This window comes from Thamnophis sirtalis, unplaced genomic scaffold (assembly GCF_051295495.1).
Source record: "Thamnophis sirtalis isolate CommonGarterSnake01/CBP01778 unplaced genomic scaffold, rThaSir2_p1.2 scaffold_3, whole genome shotgun sequence".
Classification (NCBI taxonomy): Eukaryota; Metazoa; Chordata; class Lepidosauria; order Squamata; family Natricidae; genus Thamnophis; species Thamnophis sirtalis.
Window position 1 is genome coordinate 174,238,474 of NW_028261383.1, and position 12,976 is coordinate 174,251,449.

Genomic DNA, 12,976 nt, shown 5'->3' on the forward strand with positions numbered 1-12,976 from the left:
TAACTGTACCTTAGATTCTCTTTGTTAAAGATTTATACCCTGTATTGGTTCTGGGAAGTTGGGGGGAGGGGGAAGATTGGGGGGTGTCTGGGGGTGGGAACTAAACATTTGTAAAAGTTTGTGTTTTTCCCCCCAAAAAATGTTCAATAAAAAGAAAGAAAGGAAAAAAAAGAACAGTTTGAGTCTCACCTGTGCAAGATTTTCTCCGCTTGCTGGAGAGAGATGTAAACTCCCAGGCCATGGAAAGTTTGCTGGATCTCAGAGACATCGATCTGGCCTGCAACAAAAATGCAAAGACAAGGAACATGGCTATCCATTTGGGGGATTAGGGCTCCGTCCAGGAAGCTGATCGGTTAGGAGGAGACTAGAAGGGTTCTGGTAGGATGAAGTCAGCTGTGCTCAAAATTTTCATGGGGCTAAGAAAGGATCCATTTTTTTCAGGGCTGCGTATTGCAAGTGCAGGGAAAAAGAGACTATAAAATCAGCCATCCCTGTTTTCCAAACTGCCAATATTTAGCCCTCTGCCAATCTTCCAGGCTTGAAGAGGAACTTTAAATCTACTAGCCAGCATAAGGAGGAAATGATGGAATAGGGAACACAATCATTCAGAGGGCAGCCAGTTGGATAATATTTACAGACAATCTGCAGGATTCACACAGAATATCAATTTAGCCTTGACTACTGTAAGCAGCCTAGCTGATGCAATTCTTTATTTGGGAAGAGTGGAGAGCATTTGCATAGGAATTGGGAGGGAGAGTACAGTCCAACAAACATCGCGGAACTAAATTTTAGACAACGAAGAGTTGGCAAAACAGCAAGATTGTGTGGGAGAGTAACTAGTGAGGGAAACCAGCCGTTTTAATCACCTCCATTTTTCCATTTGAAATTTCTGAATACTTTCATTCGCACAGGAAACCCAGCACAGTCCTGACTTACAGAATATATTTTTTTTTCTCCATTTGGAGAGCTGAAAGATTTTTTCCATTTTTACTTGAACAAGCATAAAACCATACCGGCACGACAGAGGTCGGTTCCTACCAATTCGCATCTATTCGGTAGAACCGGTTCGTCAAATCTACCGAACCGGTTAGAAGAGGTTCCACCAGTGGACCCGGAAAGCAGGCCACACCTACAGAAGAGCTTCCAAATTTTTTTGAAATCCACCACTGGTCCTTGGATATGATTATTCTACACTATCATGCTCCTATTTATAAAACTCAGTGCCTCTGTGAAAGGTAAGGATGACTACTGCGTTTGTGGTCCAATCAGAACATTGCGTGTGTTGAAGTTGTTTTAACGCAAACCAAAGATGCCTTTTAAAAAACAAGTTTACATCATATTCTTATGCATGCCAGTGCTGTGTGTGAGGTCATTTAAGGTGGTTCTGACAAGTGTCGTCGGCATCTTCATATCCGGCCACATGGGCAGCAAGCCACTCCCATCTGGTCACATGGGGTGGCAAGCCACTCCCACAAAGGAGGCCACACCCACAGAGTAGGTTCGAACAATTTTTGAAACTGTGGCATGATATCTGCTGACTCCATTAAACAGTCCTTGTCTTGCTTATCCATTTTCTTGCCTGCGTTCCATCCAACATGGATTTTAGATGGAGGCTGAACGTAAATAATATTGGAACAAAGGATGACTTAAGTCTATCTCACTCATGGGTTGCTGAGGATGAAAAGGAAGAAATCTCACAGCCTGCCCATTAAAAAAAATAAATGTTGCAACAGCATCCCTGTAATTCAGTCAGGCCAAGTGGGAAAAAGGGTCACAGACTGTGTACTTAGTACAACAGAGGAATAGCACAAACAGGTCAAACTCTCTTCTCCCAGGAGTGCTCTTAAATACATGACTCGAATCACACAGCCTGCTAAGGTTTGAAGTAGTCTGTTTAGCTCTGGATTGACGTGCTCTGTAAGCCCAGAAGTTATTATTTGTAACCACTAAGTTTGTAAATTTAATTTTATTTATTGGCCACCCAATCCCGAAGGACTCCAGGCGGCTTTCAGAAGGGAAAGAAAGAAAATAAAAGAAAGTAAAAATAAAACAAGACAAGTTAAAAAACACACAGATAGATTCATTTCAATCAGGGCTGGACCTCAACAATGAGGTCAACAGCCCCAGGCCTGCCGGAATAGCCAGGTCTTGACAGCTTTTCTGAAGGCCATGAGAGTGGGTGAGGTCCGGATTTCTGGGGGTAGCTCGTTCCAAAGGGTCAGAGCAGCCACAGAGAAGGCTCTCCTCTGGGGAGCCGCCAGCCGACATTGTCTGGCTGACGGAATCTGAAGGAGGCCCAATCTGTGGGATCTTATCGGCCGTTGGGAGGTATGTGGCAGTAGGCGGTCTCGAAGGTACGCTGGCCCTAAGCCATGTAGGGCTTTAAAGGTAACGACCAACACCTTGAATTGCGTCCGGAGACCCATGGGTAGCCAGTGCAGCTCGCGGAGGATAGGTGTAACATGGGTGTACCTAGGTACACCCCATATCGCTCGCGCGGCTGCATTCTGGACTAGTTGCAGTCTCCAAACGCTTTTCAAGGGTAGCCCCACGTTGCAGTAATCCAGCCTTGAGGTGAGTAAGGCACGAGTGACAGTTTGGAGTGCCTCCCGATCCAAGTAGGGCCGCAATTGGTGCACCAGGCGAACCTGGGCAAAGGCTCCCCTGGTCACTAATTGCATGGCTTAGTGTGACATGGGAACCCACCCTGTCTTTGGCTTGCATTCCTTGGGAAACGGCAGGAAAACTACCCTTGGCCTTTACCCAGAGTAAAGAATCCTAGGAAATTAATTCAGGAAAGGAAGAGGTTGCTTTAACCCAACAAGCTGCTTGGGGTTCATGGGAACTGGGCTCTGATATATTTGCATAGCTCAAGAAAGGATGCTTTAGTTCGTGACCCGACAAAAGCGCGAACGTCATAAGCGCGCCGACAACACCGCGGCGCTAAAACCGCGATGTCAAAAGCACGCCGACAACAGCGCGCCGACAGAAGCGCGATTTAATTTAAGGTAAGATTTACAGTTAGGTTTAGGTTTAGGTTTAGGGTTAGGTTTAGGGTTATGTTACAGCGTGCTTCTGTCGGCGCGCTTTTGTCGGCGCGCTTTAGGGCTAATTCGTCGCTCATTCGTCGCGCGGTTTTGTCACCGCGCTTTAGACACCGCGGTTTAGTCAGGCGCGCTTTTGTTGTGCGCGCATTTGTGGTGGAACCGCTTTAATTGGGTATTAGGGGAGAGAAAAAACCCCATTTCCATCAGAACAATTATATAAAAAGCAGTTAAATGGCAGAACTGGAAAAACTGCATGCCTTTTTAAGAACAAATATGCAATTAGGTGCACTGGGTAGTTTCAGTGCCGAATGTTTTATTACACCAGAGATATCAGAGTAAAAATAGGAACAGAACATTGGAAGCACAAGATGTATTCACCGTGTTCAAAATAAGAAATTTCAACCCGACTAAGACAAGATGCCATTAGCTATTCTTCTGAGTTCCGTGAGCAACCATAAGATTAGTAGGTGGCCCTTTTCCATTATTTGTTTTGAGATCTGTAAATATATTGCCTCACCCTTCCTTATTTTAAGACAACTCAAAATAAGAAAGCAATGTTCACAATGTTTGTGCTGAGTCTACTATAACTATAACAGCTGTGGTGTGGAAAAGTCCTTAGACAAATTAGCTTCTGTATTTTTCGGAGTATAAGATGCACCACAATATAAGACTCACCAAGATTTTGAAGAGCCATTTTTTTAAAAGGTAGGTAGGTAGGTAGATGGAGGGGTAGACAGGGAAAGAGAGAGAAATATAGTAGGTAGGTAGGTAGATAAAGGGATAGAGAGAGAGAGAAATATATATAGAGAGAGAATGTATGTGTGTGTGTAGGTAGGTAGATAGGTAGGTAGGTAGAGGGATATAGAGAGAGAAATAGAAAGAGAGAGAAATACAGTAGGTAGGGAGAGAGAGAGTAGGTAGGTAGATAAAGGGAGAGAGAGACAGAGACAGAGATAGAGATAGACAGAGAGAAATACAGTAGGTAGGTAGGGAGAGAGAAAGAGTAGATAGGTAGGCAGGTAGATGTTTCCAGGTGTATTTATTCATGTGCTGGAGAAGGAAATCACTGACAATCTGCAGCACCTAAGACTTTGTTTCTGCTGGCACAGCACTTGACCAATGTAATTCTCATCAATCAGTTAAAAGCTTTCCGAAAGGAAAAAAAAAAGGTTTTGCACTCTCCAAAAAAAGCCCGTTTTTCACAAAAACGGGCCTAGTTCCCCCCCCCAAAAGCATGAATAGCTTTGGGAGGGGGGCTTGCAGAGTGCTCCTGGGGGGAGTGGGGGAGCCACAAATGAGCCTTGTCCCTGAGGCTCCTTTGAGGAAACTTCCAGCTGTTCTAGTAAATTGCAGGCAAGGATTGTGTTTGCATTCCTCCATATTCTGAAGTGCTAAATTGATTCCAAAGCACTGCCCAGTCTTAATCACTCTCCTCTCTCAATTAGAATATTCTAATTTTATGCAAATGATCATATTCCGTGTGAATTTCCTGCCCCCCCAGGGGTGTAAAAATGGCCACCCACACGAATTTAGAATCCTGATTCAGTCCTGCATATCCCCCTATTTCTGAATTTATAAAATCTATCTACTCCGAGGCTCAGGGTAGATAATAATTATTCTTCAACCTACCTCAGTCCTGATTCCTAATATTATTAATTTAGTTTTAACTGAATATATCTAAAATAAATTGTAACCGATTTAAACTGGTCAGTAATTAATCTATCAATGAAGTGGAGGTGTCAAATATTTTTCTACTAGGAAGAGATATCATTTTTTTAATGGGCACATATATGGACCAGAAGAAATCATAGGAGAAGCATTCTTCCTATGTATTGAAGAAATGGCATATCTATTGCCATCTGCTTATATATGCTTTTATTGAAAATGATATATTTTTTTAAAAAAAATCAGCTGCCTAATTATATTGTTGAAAGAAATGTCCTTCTGGGTTCAGCTCCAAGTGGGGAAGAACACACTGGAGACATGGAGGCTGCTTGGAAAGATGGTTTATTGGTGGACAGGACCACATGGCTTGAACCCTGAGCAGAAAAGGTGATCACATGCTTCAATGTTGGTGGAGAAGAAGAGAAGGTCTGAGGGAGGGGCTTGCTAGGCTTTTACTAACCTGTTCAGTCCCACCTCTCTGTGTTCCTGTTCCTGTGTAAGAAATGTATTCTGACTGGTTGTCAGACTCCCATGGTGCCATGCAGGGGGCTACTCTCTAGGCTGTGATGAGTTCTCAGTTGTCTTGTGGTCAGTTGAGTAATATCCCTTCCCCCTACAGCTGCAGTGAGGAGAAGTCTTTATTATGTAAAGTGGGCTGGCCTGGCCATCTTAATGGCCCATTAGCTGGGGATGGGCAGAAAGCTATAGCAATAGCAATAGCAGTAGACTTATATACCGCTTCATAGGCCTTTCAGGCCTCTCTAAGCGGTTTACAGAGAGTCAGCATATTGCCCCCAACAATCTGGGTCCTCATTTTACCCACCTCGGAAGGATGGAAGGCTGAGTCAACCCTGAGCCGGTGAGATTTGAACCGCTGAACTGCTGATCTAGCAGTAGCCTGCAGTGCTGCATTTAACCACTGCGCCACCTTGGCTCTTATATATATATATAGGCAACTATTGTCTTTTAAAACATGTTTCTTTTCACATCCAGAGAAACATTCTGCCTTTTCAATATTTCCTAGGATATTTCATTTTTCTGGGAGAGGGCTGGATAATAACTTCCCACAATATTAAATAGACAAAGATATTTATTTAATGTCATCTTCAAAGTAATCAACCACTTAATAAAAAATATCTGATTTTGTCTGAAAGTCGCTTAGATCCAACCCGTGGAGAATATCCACAAGTTTTGCACAGTTAGCTTCTGGCAAACCTCACGAGGTCAGCCCTGCATTAAATCTCACTGCAGCAGTCTATCTTGGAAATAATGGAAAATGGAATGGATGGTTGCTACGTCTATGTTTAAAACCAGTGGGATATTTTGTTTGTGTGCTTTATTGTGTTTTTTTAAAACAAGCAACAACACACATGCCTAGATATTTTTGCAGTGAGGCTGCAGTTTAGAAAGATGCTTTCTTTGGCATTTTTCAACCCACAGTTGCTCCCACACAAATACATAGCCAGCTCTCTTAATAGGAGAAAGAAAATATTGCCTCTTTCTCCTTATGCTAATACAAGGAAAAATCCAGAATTGCTGCTTAATGGGGTAGAACGATAGCCAGTCTTTAATAATCTCCAATAAAATTTGACCAAACTGTTTTTGTGTGAAACAAACGGATGGCATCACTCACAATCATCATCAAGATGACTACTGTTGGCTTGAGTTACAGAAAGAGCACAATTTCATCTAAAAGAGGGCTTTTTCCCTTGTCTTCCAAACTAATATTTCTTTTAGAAGAGAGGGCAAGGAGGTGGAATTGGAGGTCATTTTCAAAATTATCTTAGGAAACCAGTTGTCTCCCTTTGTGTGTGTATAGGTTTGTGAAATCAAGACTTGTAGAAGAACAGCCTTCCCAATTCCATGGATTCTGTTGTCTCCAAATAGTGTTTTTTTTTGCTCTGGGCCAACTTTATATTCTTCTCTACAGGCTGAAATCCTTATTTTTGTCCCCACAGGAAAAGAGACACCGAGCAATCAGAAAAATTGAAGTAACAGAGTTTTTTTCCCTTTTTACAAGTAGGCCAGCTCTTTCAAAAGGAAGAGATTGTTATGGATCTGGCTCACATATTGCATCAAACTCTGGTATGCTAAATTATAGTTTGAATAAAGTCCCATTGGCTGTCTTGACTCAATGCACCAAGATGCAAGCTAGGGTTTACAAACCAGAAGGGTAGGTTCCCACCAGAGGTGGGTTCCTACCAGTTCGCACCTATTCGGTAGAACCGGTTCGTCAAATCTACCGAACCGGTTAGAAGAGGTTCCACCAGTGGACCCGGAAAGCAGGCCACACCTACAGAAGAGGTTCCAAACTTTTTTGAAACCCACCCCTGGTCCTTGGATATGATTATTCTACACTATCATGCTCATATTTATAAAACTCAGTGCCTCTGTGGAAGGTAAGGATGACTACTGCGTTTGTGGTGCAATCAGAACCTTGCGTGTGTTGAAGTTGTTTTAACGCAAACCAAAGATGCCTTTTAAAAAACAAGTTTACATCACATTCTTATGCATGCCAGTGCTGTGTGTGGGGTAATTTAAGGTGGTTCTGACATGTGTCGTCGGCATCTTCATATCCGGTCACATGGGCGGCAAGCCACACCCATCCGGTCACATGGGCGGCAAGCCACTCCCACAAAGGAGGCCACACCCACAGAGTAGGTTCGAACCATTTTTGAAACCCACCACTGGTTCCCACCTTATACTAAGCCATTATCTTGTTTCTTCGATTTGAGCTTGCTTTTGAGAATGTGAGAAAATTGCCACCTCTGTTTTCATAGGCTTTCATAGGACAGATTGTTGACTAGAGAAGCTGGCTTTTTATCGCTAAAAAAGGACCTTCATTCAGAGCCAGGGAGACAGAACATATAGCAAAGTTACAAAGAAGAACAAGCATGATTCTCCAGCACAGGGGTGGGTTTTTCGCCCCGTTCCAACCGGTTCGGTTGGAACGGGGCCGGCGGCGTCCTCGTGCACGGTGCACGCATGCGTACTAGCGTCTGCGCGACGCTCCAGCTGCTCCTGGATGATCGCGCAGGCGCTGTATGCGTCCTGCGCATGCATGGAAGCGCAGAACTCGTCAAAACCGGGTAAGGACCGCGGGCGGGCGGGCGCGCCCTTCGCCGTTCCCGGAAGTTACTTACTTCCGGGTTCGGTGACCAACCAGTTCGCAGGGACCGCCGCGAACCGGTTGAAACCCACCCCTGCTCCAGCAGTAGTTGAGAGGGAGGGGTCAGAATAGAACTTGCATATTTTTCCATTGATTGCACTAGATCAGGGGTTTCAAACCCCTGTCAACACAGCGGCATCACTTGACGTATCAGGGCTTTCCCCCGCTTCGCTAAACTGGGTAGTGGGCGCGGGGCCAGCACAAGCCGCATGGGGCCCATGGGCCACGAGTTTGCAACCCCACCTGGATGAAACCTCTGCATTCACTCTCAATTTGTTGGACTTGGGCCTAATTCAGCAAGCTGCGTTTCCCAAGCATTCCTCAACTATCTGCATATTTAACTATCAGTTTTATATCTCCAGCACTAAATTCTTAAAGAAGATTGATAAACTTTTTTATATTGGCCTTTCCCCCCCTGCCCTTCCCCTTATTTTGACTTCAAGCAGGGGTGGGTTTCTCGCCCCGTTCCAACCGGTTCGGCCGGAGGCTTCCTCGTGCACGTGTGCAGCGCGCACGTGTGCAGCGCGCATGTGCACGCGTGCGGCGCATGCATGCATACTAGCATCTGTGCGATGCTCCAGCTGCTCCTGGAGGATCGCGCAGGCGCTGTATGCGTCCTGCGCATGCGTGGAAGCACAGAACTCGTCAAAACCGGGTAAGGACCGCGGGCGGGCGGGCGTGCCCTTCGCTGTTCCCAGAAGTTACTTACTTCCGGGTTCGCCGACCAACCAGTTCGCAGGGACCGCCGCGAACCAGTTGAAACCCACCCCTGACTTCAAGGGAAAACTGCACCTACTTAATGTTTGCTGAGTAAGCAGAAGTTTAAAGGCACGACAGAAAGATCTGGAAATAAGGCTGCAGCTTCAGCTGAGCGCATTAAATGAAAACACCAAGTGCTGAAAATAAAATTGCAAGCCAATTGGGAAGACCCTTATGTAATAGGATGGAAGCTCTATAATCCTCAGGGCTGTCTGACAAGGACTTCAAAAAGGGATTCAGATCTGCCCTGCATAAGAGCAATATAAAAAGAATGTGTCATGTCATGAAGAATCAACCAGAACCATGATTTCATCCTTTAGCAACGGATGCTTTTAGCAGAGTCTTTTAACAATCTGGTTTGGACCATTCTGGCTAGAAATTCCAACTTGAAAACAGCTGGAGAAGCTAATCTAGACAATCTCAAACTCAACCTTTCCTTTTTCTTGTTCTTGGTAGAACAAGGCCAGTTTAAAAAGTTACCTGATAGTTTTCAGAGTTTTTTTTTTTTTAATTATTCAGTTTCAGAAGTCGCCACAAAACTACAGTTTGTGGCATCTTCATCTACCTCACTGTTGGTTCATTGTTTCAAAGTATTCTTTCTTCAAAAGGAAAAGCCAAAGTGAACTTTGATTAGTTGTTTGTCAAGTTTACTTTCATGCCTCCTTTAAAGAGAAAAATGCAACCCCTTGCGCAATAACAACAGCATGTCTCTCTGCAGCTCAGGATTATCTTCAAATTCAAAAATAAATGAATAGGATGGATTTATGTAACCACACTGCCCAGATCCTACCAATGTTAACTTAGCAGTAAGTGGATTTATCTCTGCTTTCTCTGTTTAGAGAAACAACTTGCTTGGCAAAACACAAAGTATTTCTGTAACAGGGGAGGCCATACAAAAAGGAAAGGTTTTTCAACTGCACAATTTAAAAATTTGGGTTTGTCTCATTTCTTCAGCAGCTTGGGTTTTTTTGGTGTGTGCGTGTGTGTTTGTGGATAAAAATGACATATGGAACCCATGGGGTCATTATATATGAATGATGAGTCCAGTGGTGGGTTTCAAAATTTTTTCGAACCTACTCTGTAGGTGTGGCCTCCTTTGTGGGAGTGGCTTGCCGGCCATGTGACCTGGTGGGAGTGGCTTGCTGGCCATGTGTTTTCTTTCTTTCTTTCTTTCTTTCTTTCTTTCTTTCTTTCTTTCTTTCTTTCTCTCTCTCTCTCTTTCTTTCCTTTTGTCTCTCTGTCCCTTTTTCCTTTTTTCCTTTCATCTCTCTCTCACTTTTTCTTTCTTTTTTCCTTTTTTCCTTTTTTTCTTTATTCCTTTCTTTCTCTTTCTCTTTCTCTTTCTGTGTTTGTGTGTGTGTGTGTGTGTGTGTGTGTGTGTCTAATAATAAAAAAATCTGCTACAAAAAAAAGAATCTGCAATTGTCAGGTGTAAGTTGGAAGGACTATGACAGCAGCAATAGTAATAATAATAATATACGTAAGGCTTTCTATTGCTAGAAGTCAAGGCTTTAAGAAGCCTTGCCTGTACGGTATCATAGAACTGTCTAGGAGAAGTTAACCAGGCATTCTTTTTTTTAAAAAAAAATAGAACAGGGCAGATACTTCTTGGCTCTTGGAACTCAACCCAGGAAAAGAACAGAACAGATGACCAAAAGGACAAAAACTCTGAGACTCTTATGCCCTGGATCTCTATTTTCACAGTTGGGAAAGTCAGGTATTAATTGAGACTAGAGGTGCATCAGAGAAGAACAAGCCAGGATATATTGTTATTAGTGAAGATACAGAAAGGTATTATTTCTGGGCAAATGTGACATGGGAAGAATTGTATGAAGTGAGTTAAGGTGGTCATGAATTTAGAAAATCACAATATGAGGTTACTATGCCATCCTGTAGCACAACATGCTAAACCAAAATCAGGTAACCTACATTCTGGCTTTAAATACTGTTATGATCTGTGTTGTGGCCCAGCAGGAGCCGTTGGAGCTGCCACCAGACTCCGACAGTGAGGGGCCCTATGAGTCGGCTCTGGAGGAGGTGGAGGACCCTGGACAGGGTTCCAACTCCGAGCAGGGTGCAGAGAGGCTGGTTGGCCACCAGGAGGCGCCTGAGCCTTGGACCAGTGGGGAGGAGACAAGGGAGTGTGATCCGGACGTCAGCAGTGAGTTGTTCCTGGATGCACGCCATCGAAGAGCTACTAGGCGTCAGGAACAATTACGCAATTACAGGAGGTGATTGCACTCAGCTGGTGGTCATTAGGCTCCTCTCCAGACTATAAAAAGGCTACTTGTTCACACTCCCCTCTTTGCAGAAGTCAACACAGGATCAAATGTCGGAGAACATTGTTATGAGCTTGGCAGGCTGGATTGCTGCCAAGCCTTATCTGTGTTTATTGCTGCCAAGCTTGTCTGTGCTGGGTTCCTGCCAAGGACCTGTCTGTCTGTTAATTAAATGCTGTAATTTATCTCTGGCTCGGAGTGTGCTTTGGTGTGGGACGTGGGGGGGGGAGTTAGAACAGATCTGTAAGTCTGAAATGAAGGGTTTTTTAACATTTAGATTCTGCTCAAAGGATACAGAATAAATATATATGAAATACTCCTTGCTATTTTAAAAGAAATTAGCTTTATTAATAGGTCTGTTATGGGAGGGGAATGAGGAAAATGGCACAATTATAAACCAAGCACTACATGTTGTTAAGCTGGAGAAGAGTTTAAAACTGGAAGTCATACTAATATTTGGGGGAAGTTCCTACCATCATTGTTGCGATCCAGGCTGTGAAACATCAGCATCAACTTCCGTTCCCGCTCCTGAAGGTACTGAACAAATTCCTCAAAGTTGAGTTCCCCATCGTGATCCGTGTCACCCTCCCGTAAGATATCCTGCAAAAAAAAAACCAGTGAGTCTTAGAAAGGAGTTGGGAGAAAACTGCAATTCACCAAAGTCACAGGTGTCAAACTCGTGGCGTCACATTGATTTTGCGACGATTTCCCCTTCACGGAAGAGGGTTGGGCGTGGCCTACCTGTGACACATCTGATCTGGGGGCTGCCAGTTTGACACCGCCGGACCAAAGTGAACGTTACCATTTCAAAGCACCTTGGATATTGCAGGAGGAAGTTATAGTCAAGGTGGCGCAGTGGTTAAATGCAGCACTGCAGGCTACTTCAGCTGACTGCAGTTCTGCAGTTCGGCTGTTCAAATCTCACCGGCTCAGGGTTGACTCAGCCTTCCATCCTTCCAAGGTGGGTAAAATGAGGACCCGGATTGTTGTTGGGGGCGATACGCTGACTCTGTAAACCGCTTAGAGAGGGCTGAAAGCTCTATGAAGCGGTATATAAGTCTAACTGCTATTGCTATATATCTAAGTCAGTGTTTCTCAACCTTGGCAACTTGAAGATGTCCGGATTTCAACTCCCAGAATTCCCCAGCCAGCATTCGCTGGCTGGGGAATTCTGGGAGTTGAAGTCCAGACATCTTCAAGTTGCCAAGGTTGAGAAACACTGATCTAAGTGATTGTTTTAATGCACATTTCCCCACGACAGTGGCCCAGTACTGTAATGGACTATAATTCTCATGTTTCATGTCCAGTGCAGGAAAACAGGATAGAAAGTCGAACATATCTGGAAAACACAAGTTGATTTAATGGGTTACGCAATCCGCTTCTCCTATTGCAAAAGATATGCATACCTAGCTCTGTACAAGTGTTGTCACCGTGATATTTTAAGTGTGGACATCATGTCTACATCTGTCATGTCTTTTGATTTATACTGGAGTTACATGCCTACATCTCACTGTAAGAATATGTTTAGATTCCTGAAAGAAAATGTTCAGATTCCAAAAGTTCACAAACGAAAAACCCTACAGTGAATTATGTCCTTTACATATGACACTTAACTTTTAAAATGTTTCAAATTCCACTTGTAGTACCTAATTATAGTCCCTACTGTTGACCGGCGAAGGAAATAATGTGCCTATATTTAGCAAATGAAGAGGTGAGGTGGAGAAAAAAACAAATTTCCTTAATGCTGCCAAGTGATTTCGCGGCAGAGGTGACACTTGCCCGAGGAATTTCCTGATTCCTAGCTTGGTCTTTTAGGCAGTGCTTGTGATGGGTACCTCCTGGTCAGTGGTGGGTTTCAAATTTTTTTACAACCTCTTCTGTAGGTGTGGCCTGCTTTGTGGGAGTGGCTTGCCAGCCATGTGACCAGGTGGGGGTGGTGGCTTGGCAGTCATGTGACTGGGTGGGGGTGGCCAACTTGTAAAAATGTGGTGAAACTCACTTAACAACGCTCTTGCTTAGCAGCCAAAATGTCGGCTCAGAAACATTTGAAGCACGCA

General features: G+C 44.0%; 1 protein-coding gene across 1 annotated transcript in view; it reads right to left on the reverse strand.

Annotated features, from left to right (window-relative positions):
• SLC25A23 (solute carrier family 25 member 23) overlaps window positions 1-12,976 on the reverse strand; it is a 54,261-nt gene that overhangs the window by 27,812 nt on the left and 13,473 nt on the right. Inside the window, exons 2-3 of the mRNA XM_087710986.1 lie at window positions 11,393-11,519; window positions 190-277 (exon numbers count right to left, since the gene is read on the reverse strand). Coding sequence (XP_087567112.1) covers window positions 190-277; window positions 11,393-11,519 — 215 coding nt within the window. The remainder of the gene's footprint in view (window positions 1-189; window positions 278-11,392; window positions 11,520-12,976) is intronic.